Source organism: Populus trichocarpa, chromosome 2 (assembly GCF_000002775.5).
Source record: "Populus trichocarpa isolate Nisqually-1 chromosome 2, P.trichocarpa_v4.1, whole genome shotgun sequence".
Classification (NCBI taxonomy): Eukaryota; Viridiplantae; Streptophyta; class Magnoliopsida; order Malpighiales; family Salicaceae; genus Populus; species Populus trichocarpa.
Window position 1 is genome coordinate 11,809,984 of NC_037286.2, and position 20,187 is coordinate 11,830,170.

Here is a 20,187-nt window from a genome sequence, read left to right on the forward strand (position 1 = left end):
TTCACAAAGAATTTTTTTATATTTTTTCTTTCCACGTATGCCAATATGCCAAGAGTAAATTGGAATTCAAAAGTAAAATCACTGTAATAACGCCATCTTAATCTCTGGGTAATAAAAAAAATTAAAATGTTTTAAATGGAACCCGGGCCTTGCTTGCTCCCCTTGCCGCCGCCCCTGCTGACATGGATTGCCACAAAATAACTTGGAGATATCTCTTATGGTGAAATGGAAGAAAAAATTATGCCCAGATAGATTACATGCTTGCTTCAACAAACTTCACTCGATAAACCACTCAAATCAACTTCTTGAGTTAGAATTAGGACCAATATGAAATCATTATCCATTTGATTAAAAATATATTTTCAATATATTCAACTCTTGCGTGATTCACCAGTGAATGAAAAATACACTTTCTGAGGCCGCATGAGGTTTTGGTCAGTGTCTTCCTGCTACGATGCATCTAAACAGATCCCCATGACAGTATAGAAAGAACAAAAAGAGAAGAAAAAATCTCCCGAAGGGCAACACCGAATCCGAGTACTCTGTGAAAGTAAATTTGCTTTTACTCTTTGACTCTTACACTGTCATCTTAAAAAGGGTTAAAATCTAAATCAGAAAAATGCTTATTTAAGATAAAAAGTGGAAAGATAGTCAACCGACTCCTTTGGAGGTTTGTATTTGTAAGGCTTCGAATACTCCACATAATTTCAATTCATCTTTACCTTATTTATTTATTCCTGTGGGGTTTACTTGCTTCTCCTCTCTCCTCTTTCTTGTCTGTGCAAAATCCTTTTTAGGGCCGCTCGTCTTCTTCCTTCTTCCTTGTTTTTTTATCTTTTCTCTTGTTGGTTCTCTATTTGAAGCCGTTCTCTCTCAGTGTCAGTCAACATGCAAAGAACGAGATACTAATACTTCCACACACCAACCCCCCCCCCCCCAAAAAAAAAAAAAAAAAACTAGGGTTTCCCTTTCCCAGTTTTCTCAACGCCAATTTAAGGCCTTTTGAATGTTAGAGTTTCGGACATAAACTTAAAGGGTTTTTAGAAGGGGAGAGAGGGATAGAGAAGGAAGCGCTAAGCAGCAAAGAAGATAACAAAAAGGGTTTGCTTGCCTTCTTTCTCTTCCTTTCTCTCAGTTTTCAGCAGAGAGAGGGAGTTGGAGACATTTGGATAGATATATGTTATCCTTGTGTCTCCTCTACCTCTCTATCTTCTTCCCTTTTGTTTCTATCTTCTTATGATTTCTTTATTTTGGGGAAAGTTTTAATTTTCTCTTCATTTTTAAAAAAAAAACCCATTTCAGGATTTCTTGTTTGGCTATCTGTGGTTTGGTTTTTGAATGATAATTTCAAGATTCAAACTTGGTTATGCATGGTTTCTTGTGAATCTAGAAAGAGCGTTTAAGTCTAGTGTAAAAATAGAGTAAAAAAAAAAAGGCTTAAGCTTTAATGAGTTTTGGGGGTTTCCTTGAAAACACTAGTCCTGGTGGTGGTGGCGCAAGAATTGTGGCTGATATACTTTATAACAATAACAACAACATGCCCACTGGTGCAATAGCTCAGACTCGCCTTGTCTCTCCTTCTATCACTAAATCCATGTTCAACTCTCCTGGACTCTCTCTAGCCCTTGTACACACCTTCATCTTTCTCTTTGTTTCTTTTTTGTTTGGCTACTAAGTGACTTGGGTTGTTTGTTTGGTGAGGTCTTTAACTCTAACGTCCTCGTTTGTGTTTGATTCTTGATCAGCAACAGCCAAACATAGATGGTCAAGGAGATATAACTAGAATGGCTGAGAACTTTGAGACAAGTGTGGGTAGGAGAAGCAGAGAAGAGGAACATGAGAGCAGATCTGGTAGTGATAACATGGATGGTGCGTCTGGTGACGATCAAGATGCAGCTGATAATCCTCCAAGAAAAAAGAGATACCACCGACACACTCCACAACAAATCCAAGAACTTGAAGCGTATGATATCTATCACTAATTTGCACTTTCAACAGGATTTGTTGAGTGATATTGAGAGAGTGTTGCTTTTGTTTGTTTTACAGTTTGTTTAAGGAATGTCCTCATCCTGACGAGAAACAAAGATTGGAGCTTAGTAGAAGGCTGTGCTTGGAGACTAGGCAAGTCAAGTTCTGGTTTCAAAATCGTAGAACCCAAATGAAGGTGATGAATGATAATTAACAAACCATGGATGTTTTCCCTTTTGGGCTGGATTTTTATGGATAGAAAGTTAAAATGTGTTTGATTGTTTTCTGCAACAGACTCAACTGGAGCGCCATGAGAACTCATTACTCAGGCAAGATAACGACAAGCTTCGAGCAGAAAACATGTCCATAAGAGATGCCATGAGAAATCCATCGTGCTCAAACTGTGGTGGTCCTGCGATAATTGGTGATATGTCACTTGAAGAACAGCATTTGAGGATTGAGAATGCTAGATTAAAAGATGAACTAGATCGAGTTTGTGCACTTGCGGGCAAGTTCTTGGGTCGCCCCATATCTTCGTTAGCTTCTTCACTTAGCCCTCCGACGAATTCAAGCCTGGAACTTGCAGTTGGTAGTAATGGTTTTGCTGGTTTAAGCACCATTGCTACAACATTGCCTTTGGGACCTCATTTTGAAGGTGGGATTTCTGGTGCTTTGTCTATGGTAACTCAAACTAGACTAGCAACAGCTGGTGTTACTGGTATTGATAGATCAGTAGAGAGATCCATGTTCTTGGAGTTGGCTTTAGCTGCCATGGATGAATTGGTGAAAATGGTTCAGACGGATGAGCCTCTTTGGATCGGGAGCTTTGAGGGTGGTAGAGAAATATTGAACCATGAGGGGTACTTGAGAACCTTCACTCCTTGCATTGGAATGAAGCCTAGTGGCTTTGTTAGTGAGGCTTCTAGAGAGACTGGTATGGTAATCATAAACAGTTTGGCCTTAGTTGAGACACTGATGGATTCGGTGAGTTGTTCAAAATCTCTCCTTATTGGTGTCTTTTATAAAAAAAAATTTCTTTTCTGGACTGTTTAATATATATTTTTTCGTAATTTCATTGGAATCACTTTTTGTGTTCTTTCTCGTTCCTAGAACCGATGGGCAGAAATGTTTCCTTGTATGATTGCAAGGACCTCTACCACTGATGTGATAGCCAGTGGAATGGGGGGAACTAGAAATGGTTCACTTCAGTTGGTAAGCTACTCGTCTCTTATTCACTGTTGTTAGTAAGATTTCTACTATTTTTGGTGGTGCTTGTTTAGCAGTTTGTTTAGCTCTAAATCTTCTCTTAATCCATCATTTTTAGATGCAAGCCGAGCTCCATGTTTTATCCCCATTGGTTCCGGTGCGTGAGGTCAATTTTCTCCGATTTTGCAAGCAGCACGCAGAGGGGGTTTGGGCTGTTGTTGATGTATCCATTGATACCATCCGAGATACTTCCGGTGCACCACCGACATTTGTGAACTGCAGGAGGCTTCCTTCTGGTTGTGTGGTGCAAGATATGCCCAATGGGTACTCCAAGGTAATAATATAGAAACTAGTGCACGTTTTTGGCCTGTAGCATGCCCGGTCGGTACCCTTTTCTCTTTACATTTATTGTGTTTCAGTTGAGAACATTTGATCTGTGGCAAAACACCAGGTCAAAAATCATGAGCATTTGCATTCCCAAGCCACTTAGAGAGCTCATGCATCTAAGAGTCTTGTTTGTCAAGTGATTACTCACTGTTTCCCCCTGTCACAATCTGAACCTTCCTAGAGTCTTATAATATTGTCTTGGATGCTTCTTCTGATGTCAAAACACTGTTTAAATTTCAAGTTTCAACAACTAGGGTTGCTTAATTTTTTTATAAAAAACTCCATGGTACAGCAGCAAATCGAGATTACACCACTTATTTTATCAAATAGAAGTCTCCATTACTTGAATTGCGGTGCCTTAAACGCATTGATTTCATATCCTTCATTAGTAAATGCCTAGTTATCCTCAATTTTGATTGAATAAACAATATATTTGATGCTTCTATTCCAATGATGCAATCTTGGTTATCTTCATTATCTTGTATTTAATCATGCTACAGCGTATGACCTGGTTCCAGCCTTGTGATTTATTTATTTATTTATTTTTAACTCAATGAAGAGTCCTAATTGTCAAAGGCCAAGACTGATTATTTTGTTTCCATTTGAGTATCCAAGCTTGTATATGTAAGACCATAGTACACATCTCGATGTCAGCTTCTACTGTGTACTTTGTTCCCTCAAATCTTGCAAAATCTTTTTCCATTTCATTATTTTATGCAAGGACTGCTTGATTCCATTTCTTTCTTTGAGCCCAACCTAGAGCCCTTTCCCTAGATTTGCCTTGTAAATTAATATGGAAATTTGCTTTGAAAGTCTGAACATTGACTCAATATATGTAAAATATTATAAAATGACACAGAAGAAGGTTGATACTTTACAGTAATAAAATATGAACCTCCTACATCCTTTTTGCTGTTGTTTAATCTACGAACTTTGACTGACATTCAGCCTTTGACTGACATTCAGCCTTCTTCCATGGAACTGGCATTTGATCTTATATATTGTGTGGCTTTAATTCCTAATCATTAGCCAAGTAAAAAGAACATTTAGTCTTTTTGCTCTACAAGAGAAGCAATCAATTCGTATGGTAGCAATCATTAAACAATAATGAATATGTTATTTTTCCAACTTGAGCAGTTGGTGCAATTAACCATATCATAACTAACAAAACTATTAAAATGCAGGTTACATGGGTTGAGCATGCACAATATGATGAAAGGCAAATACACCAGCTCTATCGGCCGGTGATAAGCTCCGGCATGGGCTTCGGTGCCCAACGATGGATAGCTACCCTTCAACGTCAATGCGAGTGTTTGGCCATCCTCTTGTCCTCCAATGTACCTAGTAGAGACCACACAGGTTAATATCAATGTTAATTTCCTAAACAATGTGGAAATCTTTGTAACTTGCCAAAACAACCTTTGTTGACATGTAAAGTGTTTGTGTAGCGATAACTACAAGTGGTCGCCGAAGCATGTTGAAGCTGGCGCAAAGAATGACCGATAACTTCTGTGCTGGGGTTTGTGCCTCCACAGTGCACAAATGGAACAAGCTGAATGCCGGAAATGTTGATGAAGATGTTAGGGTTATGACCCGAAAGAGTGTCGATGATCCTGGTGAGCCACCAGGCATAGTTTTGAGCGCTGCGACCTCTGTTTGGCTACCTGTTTCTCCACAAAGGCTCTTTGATTTCCTACGCAATGAACGACTCAGAAGCGAGTGGGACATACTCTCCAACGGTGGACCAATGCAGGAAATGGCCCACATTGCTAAAGGCCAGGATCACGGCAACTGTGTCTCTCTCCTACGTGCTAGCGTAACCTCTCTTATCTTCATAATTATTTAATATTATATATCAGTTGCAAGGTCTCTTCTTTTTCTTGCATTCCTGCACAAGATAGAGATAAAATCGTTCTGGGTCATGAAAATAAGTTTAAGTTTGGTAATAAAAGTATTTTTTAATTGAAAATATATTAAAATAATATATATTTTTTTAGTTTTAATTGTTTTTTCGGGAGTTGAAAAAAAGAAAAGGCACCTTAAGTTACAAGGGTTTCTCTCTTTCTCTGCTAGGTAGGACATGAATTGTTTTGGACAATAATGTCATGTGGGGGATGATTTAAATTTCTGGCGTGTCCCTTGGGTGTGTCAGGTCGCTTAGTTTTTGTCGTGGTTAGATAAAAAGGTGAAATATAAAGGAATTTGGAAGTATCATCTGTATGGTCACAGGTAGACATGACCAGTTTTTAGGCACAATCTCTATCCTTTTTAAGCCTCAAAAAGTCAAAATATAATGAACACCTGTCACCTTTTATGTAAAAAACCTGATCTGTTTTGACACTCGTATATACGTTAAAGAAAAGGTTAAAACGTCATCTGATCTAATGTAAATCCGAGTCAAATTCAGGGACCATTATTGTGATTCACCCTGTTCTGGTTTCTCCTTTTTTTTTCCCTCCTGGCAGGCCATGAATGCTAACCAGAGTAGCATGCTAATACTGCAAGAGACATGCATAGATGCAGCAGGCTCTCTTGTAGTGTACGCTCCCGTTGACACTCCGGCCATGCACGTAGTGATGAACGGTGGTGATTCGGCTTACGTGGCGCTTCTTCCGTCAGGGTTTGCTATCGTACCGGATGGGCCTGGTTCACGTGACCCCCCATCGACTAATGGCGGCCCGACTGCTAATAATGTCGGTGGCCAAGAGAGGGTGAGTGGGTCCCTTTTGACGGTGGCCTTCCAAATATTGGTGAATAGTCTACCTACGGCGAAGCTTACAGTAGAATCTGTGGAGACAGTCAACAACCTTATTTCATGCACTGTCCAAAAGATCAAGGCTGCTCTCCAATGTGAAAGCTGATTATGCAATGCATGATTGAGCTGTCCAATTAGTGAGTATTTGTTAGTTTATAAATTTTATCATGGCTGTGTTGGTCTGTTAATTTTATGGCGTCAGAGAGAGAGAGAGAGCGCTCGCTTGGTAAATGAGTGGGGAGACTGGAAAAACAAAAGTGAGTTGTCTTCTTGTTGATGTTTGTGGGTGTTGAGTCAAGAACGAACCGCGCGTGGTAACTCCTTGCATGGTGGTGAGGATTTATGGGCCAGTGACTGCTAGCCGGGTTGCAGTTGGTATGCATATTGCAAAGAGTGCTCTTAACACGAGGCAAGGGTGGTGGTTCGGGCATTGACTCGGTCGACCTCTGCCTCAATTACTATTACTGAAAAAAGAGTTAAAACCAACAGTGTTTTAAGAAAGAAAAAATGGGTCTTTCTGATATTTAAATTAATATACAGATTATATATATATAATCTGTTTTTGTTGAACTTGGAATGACTAGTTCAGCTTGTTGATGTTTGTTAACTCGTGGGGTTTTGTATTGTTATGATATTCTAAGTTTACTAATAATAACCCCTTTTTTGGTTAATTATTGGACTTACATTTTCTGTCAGTTTACGGGTCTGAGTGGTTGGTTTTTTAAAAATTTTATTTTTATTTTTTTAAAATTTATTTTCAACGCTGTTTTAAAATAGTATTATTTCTTTTACCCGCTACACGTAATCAGGATTTAGGGTTTTTTATTATTTCGGTATTTAAGTGTTGTTGATGCTACAATAATTGTTTGGTTTAGTAGGATCACATAGAAATGAAGTTGCCTATGAGAGATTTGGACTACCTGTACGAAAAAGGATATTTTAATCGTATATAAACCCTAAAGTGACAATGATTATGCCTTTTTAAGGGGGAGTATTCAATAAAGTGTTTGCTGTCCACCCTTGTTGTGTAACTGTTAAGCGAGAAATTAAGAGCCCTAATTAGGTTGTAGTAACGCGGCGCTGGGATTGTTACAGGGTAATCTGTTTTTTCTAAATATATATATATATTTTGCTTTAAATTATTATATTTAAATACTTTAAAAAATGAACTGAATCTCTCTTACAAACACCTCCTCAAGTGAGGACCGGGAGACACAGAGGTCTGAGAAACTGCGAAGGCAATAAATGAGGGGGCAGAAGCCGATGGGAGAAGGTGTTGCTATTATTTAATGCTAAGGGTTTGTCTTTGCCCCTGGCTTGCGTGTACAGCCCAGTGAAAAGTTGACACGTATAGATCTTGGAGGTTTGACAGTGGGGAGGATGAGAGATGAAAGCTATCGTGATGCTCATTTTGGTCAGTCTTTTTTTTATATATAAATATACAAATGGATTCGCTGCTAAAAGCTAAATATTTCTGATTGCGAGAGAAAGGAAAGTGGTTTTGGAGGTTAAAGTTATGATGACACTTGTGGATGATATACTTTTGGAATGAAAGAAGTCTCTGTTTGTAATAATACCCTCTTTAGCTCTACTCATTTTCCCAGGAAGAATAAAATTATGATAAAAATGAAATTTTTGTATTCTTAAAGCTCAACAAATAATTAAATAACAAAATCACCAGTAAAGAACTCTCTCTCTTTGCGAAAAATGAAACCTAGCCACCGGCTTGAATTCAGTTATATCATCCGCACCCAAGAAGGCCAAAAATATTGCTACCTGTTGCTTATTTCCCTTTCAAGTGATGAGATGGAGAGACACAAGGACAATTTTCTGATGGTGGCTATTCATCTTCTCTCTGAGTACAGGGTAAATTGATATTCTTTTTTGAGAGTGTTTATCCACAAGCTAAACTTATGGTTGTGATTCTCTTTTTCTCTCATTCTCGCACACACCTGGGGCCTTCCATTAGCGGTATAATGAAATTTGTGGAAAACCTAAAGAATTTAAGTGGAGAGTAATGTAAATTGCTGCACCAACAGGTTGTTCATTATTTCTTTCTTTATCCCATTTGCTCGTTTATTTTTCATAATGCAGGTTGGAGATAGCACCCAGTGCAGAGAATGAAGACTCTAAAGAATTAAACCCTAGGAAAAACCTTGAGGGGGGATATTAGAGGAGTCTGGCTAGTTTTGTTGTTGTTTTGTGTTTTTAAATCTTGGGGGTTTTCTTATGTTAGATTTCTTTAGGCGTTTATGGGTTTAAGAGGAGGAGATCGATTTATTGCTGGGTGGTTCAGGTTAGTGTTGAGAGGGTTATGGTTTGAGGAGATCGGGTCGGTGGCTATGTGGTTGGGCGGTGGTGCTTTAGGGGGTTGCTAGGTCGTGCTGTGGTGAGAGAGGCAGATGTAGGGAGGCTCGGCCACAATGGAGCTTGGGTGTTATGGCGAATCGGGATCGTTGGAAAGAGACTGTTGAGGAGAACAATGGGTGATGTGTTGGCGGCAGCACTAGGCTTCTGGCAGTGGTTAGCGGGTATGAGAGGAAGGAACAACAACTAGTCTTTAATGGTTCGAAAAGGTGGTTTTCGATGGTGATTGGGCGAAGATTAGGCTGTGATTGGAGTTCTGTGATGGAAGAGGTGGTATAGTTGCGATGGTTTGGCCAGAATCTAGCGAGAAAAGGTAAAAGGGGCGACTGACGACTCTTTGTTGGTGTTTCAGCAAAATTTAGTTGTTTATGTTAATATTATATATGGCGGTGGATTTTTTTTTTAATCTAAGTTTAAAAATTAAACTGGACTTTAATGTAAATAGTAATTTTTAAAAGAAGACATGGGAATTGATAAATTATAGAATGCCTGTATAGTTTTTTTAAATTTTTTTTTTTTGATTCGATGAAACCCCACCTTCCGGAAAGCGCACTTTGTGGGTCCAAGTGGGTGAGTAAAACCTCGGCTGTCCCAGGCTCTTACAAGAGGTGCACGCCCTGACTCAAACTCGAGATCTGCTGTGCAGATCTCAAGCCGTTTGCCATTACGCTACACCCATCGAGGACAAAAGAAAAATTTACTTAACTCATGTTCAATGGGTTTTTTTGTTTTTTCATCTTATTATTTTAATTATAATCAAAGTTCACTAAAAACAATTTGGTATTTTAAAAATTATAAAATATAATTCAAAAACTAGAATTGGTTGGTGCATGCATTGCACGCATTAGAACTTACGCTACTCTATTATATTCAGGCAACGTGTGCGACAACTAACAACAACCAGAGAAGGCTTTCCTTGATTTTTTAGAATTGTCTAAGCGGATCCTTCGTCGCTAGACAATGTGTGGCTTAAGGACATCCAGTCTAGCACTAGAGGTCTTATCTCTTTTTTCCTCTTGTTTTCTCTCTCTTTGATTTCCATGTCTAATAGCCCTTTCACTTATTTTGTCGGTAGATTTGATCTTTATTTTTTTAATTATTAAATGATTTAATTATAATTAATTATAAAAATAGATTTTTTTAATTTTATCATTTTTAAAATTTTTTCATCTGTTAAATTTGGTTCTCATTCTTGTAATTGTTATTTGTTTTATTTGAGATAATTTTTAAAATAGATTTATTTTAATATTTTATTCTCCTTAGTTTTTTTTCCTATTAGATTCAATCCTCATTATTTTTGTTGCTATTAATTTTACTTTGAAAATTTTTTAATTTAAATTTTTTTTTATTTCATCATTCTATATTAAATTGGTTGGGAAATGAACTTTTCGATTGAATCAGGATCTAGGATTTCACAGGTTGCAAGTTTGGAAGATTAACTCGTGTTATTGAGATTTGCTCGAATTTGCTTGTTTTTCTTTTCGTTTTATAAGCTCATGTTTTTTTTTCATCATTGAGCATTTATTTAATTGGATATTGGGCTTCGTTATTTATTTTATTTGCTTATATAGAATTTCTCATTAATTTTGTAAATAACTTAGGTTATCTTGGGTTTTTTTATTTGTTATTTGTTTTGGTTAAATCTAGCTTGTTTTAAAGAAATTTTATTTTTGAATTAAAGTAATTGATTAAATATAAATATGAGATGTTTACTTTATGATATTGTTTTTTGGTTTGCTTTCCGGGTTGTTGCTCTAACAAGACGTTCAACCTTTTTCAGTGCTATTATGAAACCTTTTGTAATGTTGTTAGAACTGTCTAGGTGAGCTCTTTCTAGTGGCAAGGTGGTGTCCATGACAAAGCAATGTTAAGTCTCTGGAGGACTTTTTTATCTTTTTCTTCCGATTATGATATTGACAACTTATTTTTTATAGTTAATTATTTTTATTTTTTTGTTAGATTTATTAATTATTATTATCTATTTTTTTATCATATTATTAAATTAACCGAGCTTTTTGGATCCAATCTAGTCAGTAATTCGAGTCTCAATTTTTTTTTAATTTCTTAAGAAAACTAACTTCATTTGAGCATTTTTTTTATATTAAAAAAAGAATTGTTCAAGTTTACAACACAGCACTAAACACTAACCACCAATCTATCTAGCATGGTTACTATTCTTCAAAAAATTGTTTCGTATCCTTTAGTAGATTCCTTTCCATGCAATGTATGGCTTGAGCTTGAATACCTATTTCATGAACTTTTATTTCTTTCTTAATGGGTAAATTGCACAAATTGATTGTGGATCAATTAAAAAATTCATGAAATTCAAGTTGTGGTGTCCATTATTAATATTATGGAGGAGAAAAATCTTCTTGTGAATTTTAAAGCGCTAAAATTAACCATTTGCTAGCTTTACCATTTATCTACCAAAATATTACTGTTTTTAATCTATTTTTAGCTTGAAAAAACATTATTTTTTATATTTTTTTCAAATTAAACATAATTTAAACTATATAGACGAACATAATTTTAAGTCTCACACTTTATTCGCTCCATTTAATGGCAAATTCATTGAGAAAAAAAACGAAGAGGCAAAACTAACATTGTTTCTTGAAAATTACAGAGTCAATTTACTAGAAATAGCGTGGTTTTGTCCTTTTTTGGTCGTCTTAAAATACTTTTTTATTCTCAAAACTCATCTAGTCAAAAGATTTATGGTCTTACTTTTCTATTTTGTTCCTGGTTAAAAATTATATCGTTGTACCTTTTATTTTATTTCTTTTAATTTAAAAAGATAATGCCGTAAAGTCAAAAAAAAAAAAAAAAACTCGCAAAGCAATTATCGGCTATACTTTCGCTCCGTTTAGAAACATGATTGAAATCGTTTCTTCAAATTTCATTTTTTTTGTTAATTTTTTTTTATGTTTTTGTATCATTTTGATGTGCTGATCTTAAAAATAAGTTTTTTAAAATAAAAAATATATATTATTTAATACATTTCTAAACGAAAAACACTTTAAACTATAACCGCTACTACAATCTCAAACAGAATCTTAATATGTGTGCTTAATGAAAGGTGATACAATATTTTTTCCGGGAGGACGAAATAACTAGAAATACAAAGCACTATACAGTGATTAAATAATGGTTTTAACATGATATTTCTATATAGTCTAAAATCATTCATGATGAATGTGAAATTGATTAATTATTCTTTGTATCTAATTTTGTACATTGATTTTCTGCAAATTCAATGAATTATCATGAATTAATTCTACTGAACTGATTTTGTTTCATTGAAGCTTTTCAAGTACATTGTTTCTGCAATTCAATAAACTTTTAGGAATTAACTCTAATTAGTCTTAAATTAATTGTGTTCTATTAAATCTTCTCATATTTATTGTTTGTCCAATTCAATGAATTGTAAAGAATTAATTCTACGGCCCTAGCCTTTTGTATTAATTCTACTTCATTTTTAGAAACGAAGTAGAAAAAAAAAACACATTCTTCCTCTCTATCTACCTTGTTTGCCCTTATGCTCTCTGTAGATCGAGAAAATGAGCAAGTTTTCTAGTTCATAGGTCTTAATTGAATGCATAATTCTTTCATGATATTGATTTTGAAATCCTAAGAGGTGAGTTTTGCTAAGATCGTCTATACCTATTGATGGGAAATTTAGCCTTAAAAACAGAGGATACAATTATTGACAATACACTACTAAAAATTCGTTTAATACCAATGGACTTACCGATAGAATATTCCTATCGGTAATTTACGGTCGCAATTATCGAGGTAATTTTTTTCGTCCGTCATTCCGTCGGTATATACCGGCGGACTACTTCGGTTGGTATTTACCGACTGAATGACAGACAAAATATTTAGAATTAGAAAAAAAGAGCGGTTCGCTAACGTGAAAGTTTTGCGGGTGATTTTACCGACGGAATCACCGAGGGATTCAAACCGGAATCTTCGTACAGTGGCATGTCCTGTTTACCGTCAGAAAGGCCGACGGAATAGTTCCGTCGGTAAAACTGTGAATTCTTGCAGTGATAATTTTCTTTTCTTGTCTTAATCTTGATACGAAATTCTACAATTCTACTTGTAAGTATTCAATACTTTATCTTTTGTTTAATGCTTTATGTTCATGATTTATTATCTTGTAAATATATTTAAATGGTTTTACTAAACAATCTTCCCAATAATCTTAAAGCTAAATCAACTTGTTTGCTTAATTATTTAGTTAAAAACATTTTGGGGTTATTTGATTTATAAATTTTATACTACATTTTGGGGTTAAAACATTAATTTTTTGTTTAATTTTTATTTGATTTATAAACATTTCGTAGTCTTATGATCCAAGTCAAGGGTATAAAATTTTAAATTGGATCCATATCGGTCATTTTCTCCCCACCAATTTTATGTTTCAACTTCATCATTCAACATTGGATTTATTAAAAATTAAGCACCGTTATTTATTTTGTTTTGCTTTATATGATGATAATCTGACCTTGCAGTCCGACTCACACATTTGTCATTTTAGCTGAGATTGACTCGAGGTTTTTATATCATTTTATTTTTTATATCAAATTTATTTTCATTATTTTATTTTTTTTAATCCTTTTTTTAAAATTGATTTTGTTTTTTTTTTAATTTTTAGCCTTCTGCATTGAAGCATTAAATCGTTAAAGATTGAGTTTCTTTATTTTTTCCATCTTGGTGAGCCCCGTCTCATGACCCGAGTCATGGGTATGATATGTTAGCCTCTGTTGATTTTAATCTTCTTTTTTAATCTTTTTTTTACATATAATTTTTTTTAATTTTATCCCTCAACTTCGAGTTTATTAAATATTGAGTTTCTTTGATTTTTTTTATATATGATTTCTATTAGGATATCTTAATCTCACATTCTAGATTACAAGTTTGTTATGTTAATTTGAGTTGGATAGAATTTTTTTATTTATTTTTATCTTTATCTTTTAATATTAAGATATATAACTAGAGGTTTTTTTTAAAAAAAATTGATTTAAAACACACTTGCAGTGCTTTGTCATTGTTTTTGAAGTTATGAAAAAAATTGATGAACCACCAATTTAGTATCTAAGTGGTACACGTTTGTTTGCATGCCGTGCAAATATGATTGTGTTAGATTCTTCTTCTTCTCCCTCTCCTCTCTCTCTCTCTCTCTCTCTCTCTCTCTCTCTCTCTCTCTCCTTTTAAGAAAAAATGGATGAGATACGGAATGTTGGATGTTGTAGAATATTATTAAAGTTTTGTTTTTTTTTTTTTTGAAGATTGACATCATAATTAATGTGCATATCGTCCCCCAACTTTACAATAAAATTTTAATCGCTGGATTGTTTTAGAAGTTGTCGTACGTAGATTATTAAGTTACAACTCTTTTGGTGAATGAAGATTTTCTTTCTTTATATTCCATGCAGGCGCACGTAGGGAACATCGATCAGCGGTGTCTGTAGATCAGGAGAGAAGTACTGGGGACGAAGGAAATCAAAAGTCAAGGTGATGGAAGGCTATCCGGCGCCGAAGGAAATGGCGGTTCAGCTGGTCCTTTGCATGTAAAGGCCTTTCCGTATCTGGTACATTATTCTTCGTCTTTCTCCTCCTCAAATCTCAATCCCCTCATCTCTTCGACCTAGTATCATTATTTCAAAAAGTACCTCCGCCGAGACAGATTTTACTAGTCCCTACCTCAGATTCACATGCATCTGGGCTCCACCTCTTCCCCACCTTCGAACCAATTCAACTCGAGTTGATGGTGGTTGTAATCCTCCACAGTCCACTGCATTATTAGTCGTGGGCCACACCGGACTTGGACTATTGAGTGTCGATAGAAGTAGCTGTGGCTAAGATCATTTCGTCTCATCTCCGAAGAAGACTTCAAGTCTTCAGTCCATCTAGAGTATCTTTATAGCGAGAAGAAAGGATGGTTATGATTACTTTTAAAAATATTTTTTATTTATAAATATATTAAGATAATATTTTTTTTATTTTTGTAAAATTATTTTTGATATAATAGAATATAGCAGTGTAGAAAGGGTATTCCAACGCAGGCCCGGTCAACCCTAACATTGCAATCACTACTTCAAATTGTTTTCAAACTGTTTGGCGTGGACTCCCGAGAGCAATGCTGCTTTTTTGAGCTGTTCGATTACTACATCAAACATTAATTTGAAGTTGCCATGTTGAATTTGCTTAAATTGTTCCTACGCCGGATGCCAGCTTTTGTTGAACAGAGTGGCAAAATAGCCCACTGTATTATTTACCCGCGTTACATTATACATCAAATCAAATTTTTCTTTAATGTAAAAAATATTTAAATATTACTCATGTGTTTTTTTTCTAGTAAAAAAACAAAAATTAAATTGTTTCAGGATTGACCTTATATAACCCGGTTAACTTTATGAATTCAAAAACAACTTATATAACCCTTAAAAACATAATTTAAGTAAAAAGATTTCAAGATAACATTTTTTTTTAATATTAAGATAATATATTGGATTGTGTTAAATAATCAATTTAACCAAAAAACTTAAGCTGTTAAGTGAAGTTTCAAGATATGATTTATATTATTTTTTAACATACCTTCTCAAATAAAAATCTTCTTTTAGACTTGAAACTTGTATAAACACATATTATTTAATGCTTGATTTTTATCAAATAAATAAAATAATAAAATTCAATCTCCTACTACTTAATTATTAAAACTTTAAAGTTTAAGATGCTGAATCTTGTTGAAACTAGTGAGACGTCGTTATTATTTATTTATTGCCTTGATTGCAACGAAGATGATGCATGCAAGAAAACCCTTTGTGCTATGAATGAGAGAAATTGACGGTATGTAGGACCATAGGTAAGTAAATAGTAAATACACCTTTCTTATCTGTTGGCTGAGTGTAAAGTGTAAGCAAGCGGAAATATGAACATAGGACACAGTTGATATGTCTGTTTGTTCTCTTCTTTTGCTGAGAAAAGAAAATTCAGAGCTCGTGAGAATCGATTGAAGTGAGTAGAAACAAAAGACTTGACATTCTATGATGTTACTTGAAGAGATTATTCCTTTGTCATTTGGTTTGTGTGAAAGAGGGCTTCAAGACGTCCATCTTCTAACCTGCATCAACTTAATTCCTTCATTCAAACGATGATAGCTAGCTAGGTGCAGGTGGACCATTGCGATCTATGGCATGGCTATCATCATGCCTGGGGAGAGGTTGCGTGGATGTGGGATAAGGAGATCTTCAAGAAAAAAGAAAAGAACACGTGAATTTGCTGAAGTGAATCCCTTTTGAAAATAGAAAATTTGCTGTGTGTTTTTTTTGTTCAAATTATTTGCATGATTTTTTTTTTTTGATAATCCGGAATGTTCGGGCCAGCTTATGCGCATCACGACTAATCCCTGGATTCACTAAACACCCTGCAAATCCAATAGACAGATAAGACACCACAAGAATGACAAACATACATGCTAAGACTTGAACCCAGAATACAGAGATAGAAAAACTCTGTCAAGATCGCTGGCCAGAAGCGCCTCGGTGCTATTGGCATGATCTTTGATATGGTGATAGGGTACGTAAATTATATGTGTTTAACCGCCATTATTTGAGTGGATTTGACCCTTTTTTTCCCCCTCAGTTAGAGATCAAATTAACCATGAACTGCACAATGTCAATATTCCTTTTCGATCACTTATTCTCACTTCCATTTTCATAGTGAAATCTCTCGGTGAATTCCAATGTTTACTAGTATATTTGACATATTCACGTGAGCACTCTTTTTCGGTAGATATATTTATTTTGGCCAACAAAAAATTGAAGTATAAATTACTAATTAAATCAGAGAAAAATAATTGAAAGACAAATAATTATTAGAGAGAAAGAATAAAAAATTATTTATTTATTTTTTAAAATCAATAAGAGAGAGAGAGAGAGAAAGAAAAAACTAAAAAGTAATATCGATAAGAAGGTTAAATTATAATTATAAATTAAATTAAAACACATAAGTACTGTTTTACAATAGCAAATTACTGCAGTAGCACTGTTCACACACCCATCTCACTGTTCATAGCAAGTTTTTCCATTTTTGGTCCCTGATTTTTTTTACTCTTCTGTCAATGATCATTTTTTTTTTCTATTCTCGCAATTTCCGTTGGCATGGCTTTTTAAGTGGAAATTTATTTTGTTCCCCATACTATCGCATATGTAATATGTCAGTATTCTGATATTAAATTAAATATTGATATTATAAAATAAAATTTTAATTTATAATTAAAAAAATAAGGGTTAAAATTAAAAAAAAAAACAAAATTATTATATATATATATTTTTTTTTATATTTTAAAATAAAATCTTCTTTAAATTAATAATTACAATAATAAATAAAAAAATCATTTAATCATGCCAGAGCTTTTAAAATAAGATTGTAATTTTTATGGTAATAATTATAAATGATTATAATATCAAAAATAAAAATAAAAATTATACATGAATATTCAATGAAAATAAAATATATTTTTATCATTGATTTTTTATATAATTTTTACAAATTAATTATTCTCTTATTTTCTTCATATAGACACGTCAAAATTATCAAGACATATTTTTTTATTGTTCCCTTGAAACTTACTTTTAAAATCATGATAAGCTTTAATTATCTATTAAAAAAAAATTCAATGTCTTTCGAACATGTAAACTAAATTCATTTCTCATACAACGAGCATCAAAACTGAATTCTCTAGTGTTAGGATCTTCAAGCATGAGAGAGTTGCATAATTGATAATAATAATAAAAAAAAAAAACAGAGATAAATATCTTCTTGCCTTTTGACTCCCATTATAGCAATTGCATGTAGCTTTAGCCTAATCTCATGGCTCTAGTTAACCGTGTGCTTCACAATTCTTTGTAATGGTTTCTTATCGAGGATTATTCAGCGTTATACGAGCATGTGTTTCTTCTCAAGCCTCCAGGTAAATAGAAATACGCTGACATATGAACTATGAAAAATATAACTTAATTGGTTAGGTTCTAGATTTATTTTATAAAAATTACTAGTTCGAGTTTCACAAATCTCATGATAACTAGAAGTTTACATGGTCGTTAACTTCAGGACCTGTGTTATTAATCGAGATACGCACAAGCTGACCCAGACACTCATGTTAATAAAAAAAAAATTGAGTGAGTGAATACGTTCAGCTTTTCTACTCCATTTCTCTCTTCAAACACATGCAGACATTGAATTTTGACAACAAAAAAATATTCAAACTTCATGGAATCTTGGTGTCGTGACTCGGATTATTACTCTCATGTTTGAGATCGCATGTCTACTAGTTAGCTTGGTTGGTTTTTTTAAATTTTATTATTTAATATTGGATTAATTGATAATTATATTTCATAATTTATTTCAGTTTTTTAATGAGGCTATCTCTCTCTTATTACTTATGTTACTAGTTTGACATATTAACTCGAGTTGATTCAGGTTATTTTTTGTGTTATTTTTTTAATTGATTTTTTTAAAATTTCATTTTTTAACACTATACTGATTAGGAATTAGAATTCATTATTTATTTCAATTTGCTTTCTATTGGAGGTTAACCCAGGTTAATTCGGGTTATTTTTTTTATCTTTTTTTATTGCTTTTCTTTTAATTTCATCATTGAAAATTGGATTTGTTGGAAACTAGGCTTCATAGCTTGTTTTGATTTATTTTTTGTGGAGTTATCATAATCTTATGACCTGTTATACGAATTGGTCTATTAACCTAGGTTAACCCAAATCTATTTAATATAGTATTATCTCGGTATTTATAAAAAAAATTATCATTTTAAATATTTATTTTAAATTGAACCCATTAAATTGACCGGTCATACTAAAATAATCCACACATAGTATATAAAAAAATTTATTAGAAAAAATATTATCAAAGTTTAGACATTAGTTTTTTATGGGTTTTTTTTTTTTACTCGAAGTGTAGTACGATCCAGTTATTTAGTTAGAAAAAAAAGAAGGAAGGAAAGAAAACCAAGGACCTATCACGTGGAACTGGTGCAGGCTCATAGCCTGCCACCAGCCAGAAAGGCCCAAAATGCTGGCGTAAAGGCAAGAGCATACTGGGCTAGGAAGTGCATGACCACAGCAATAGCATATGATTTCAGCAGAACCAGTTTTACGAAGAAGGCCTTAAACTCCATGCCGTGAATGAATTCTTCGACAGAACAGAAAGTTGCCCGCAAGGCCTCCAAAACAAATACGATTCCAGTGCCATCTTCGGAAAATCAATGCTCGTAGGAAAACAAAACTGAGAAAAACTAAAAGCAGTCCTCGAGATTCTGCACCTGGCGACCATGAACCATGGCTGTAACTTGATTGCTACCTATCTGATAATTCAGCCCGACTTCTTCAAAATCTGTTCAGATAATAAAATGTTCCTTGTACGAGTGGAAAATGTCTCCCAAAACCAATTTTCTTTTCGTTGTTTCGAATCAGCCATGGCCAATATACAGTACCTTTGATTTGAACAGGCTTATACATGACTACTTGCCAACAGTACTCTGCTTGGAAGATTGCATTAAAAGTAGAAATGACACTACATGTGAATGGTGGGGTCTAATTGCACTCAGCTCGACCCTTTCACTGGATTACGGCAAAACAGAGACCTTTTCTATCGTACTACTAGAATTCACGTGCACGCTGTCCAGCGTGATGGATCCTCTCAAACTAGCAAGTTTGTCATCAAGGGTAGCTTTGCTATTTAAATTATTTTTTATTTGAAAAAAATATTAAATTAATTCTTTTTAGATAATTTTTAATGTGTTAATATAAAAAAATCTTTAAAATTATTATTTTAATACGTTTTTAATTGAAAAGCACACTCCACCACATTACTAAACAAACACACTTAGCTATTGTGGTAGCTATTGCGGTTGTGGTTTGAAAAAAATTATTTTATAAAAAGTACTTTTGATTGAGGTTGTTTTGGTATTTATATATGTTTGGTTAAAACTGTGGTTAAAATTGAGGTTGAACAAAAAATAGTTTAAATATGTTTGGTTAAGAATGCTTTTCAAATTGAGGTTATAAATTAATTTTTAAAAAATATATATTAATATTGATGGTTTTTAATTCAAATATTGTAGATTTAACTACTGTTATTACATCATGAAATGAATAATACTTAATATAAAATATTTTTTATTGTTCCATTAAACTATCTACAATTCCATCACGTATGAAATACATCCGACAAGGGCTACAGTTTCATTGGTTTCGTAAGCGTGCACCAACATCAGGTAAAATATTATCAGGAATAAAATTGGGATTGCGATCAAATTCTACAAATATTACGTTATCAAGCGATCTCCTTCTAATTTATGCAGTGTCATTGAATAATAAGAAACACTAGTTTTTCAAATAAAACATAATTAAAAATAAAAAAATTAATTTATTTTTATTTTATTTTACTGGGTCGGACCCAATTCAATGCATTTAGCTTTGGAC

The 20,187-nt window shown here is 33.8% G+C and overlaps 1 protein-coding gene across 2 annotated transcripts; it reads left to right on the forward strand.

Moving 5' to 3' along the window:
- The first annotated feature begins 720 nt into the window (after positions 1-720).
- On the forward strand, positions 721-6,987 carry LOC7461746 (homeobox-leucine zipper protein ANTHOCYANINLESS 2). Of its 2 annotated transcripts, none has more exons than XM_024595938.2 (9): positions 721-1,627; positions 1,752-1,963; positions 2,047-2,164; positions 2,263-2,952; positions 3,079-3,180; positions 3,293-3,508; positions 4,746-4,920; positions 5,010-5,377; positions 6,027-6,987. In XM_024595938.2, exons 1-9 carry the CDS (start codon positions 1,448-1,450, stop codon positions 6,420-6,422), a joined length of 2,457 nt encoding a protein of 818 aa, XP_024451706.1. In that variant the 5' UTR covers positions 721-1,447; the 3' UTR covers positions 6,423-6,987. The 2 variants fall into 2 exon arrangements, with proteins under 2 accessions (XP_024451706.1, XP_002301331.2); XM_002301295.4 differs by having other exon boundaries at positions 722-1,627; positions 1,746-1,963.
- Positions 6,988-20,187: the final 13,200 nt, after the last annotated feature.

Coding starts and splice junctions, on each gene's coding strand:
- LOC7461746 (XM_002301295.4), top strand. CDS start 1,448: ATGAGTTTTGGGGGTTTCCTTGAAAACACTAGTCCTGGTGGTGGTGGC. Junction 3,181..3,292: donor GAAATGGTTCACTTCAGTTG/GTAAGCTACTCG, acceptor CATCATTTTTAG/ATGCAAGCCGAGCTCCATGT. Junction 5,378..6,026: donor TCTCTCTCCTACGTGCTAGC/GTAACCTCTCTT, acceptor CCCTCCTGGCAG/GCCATGAATGCTAACCAGAG.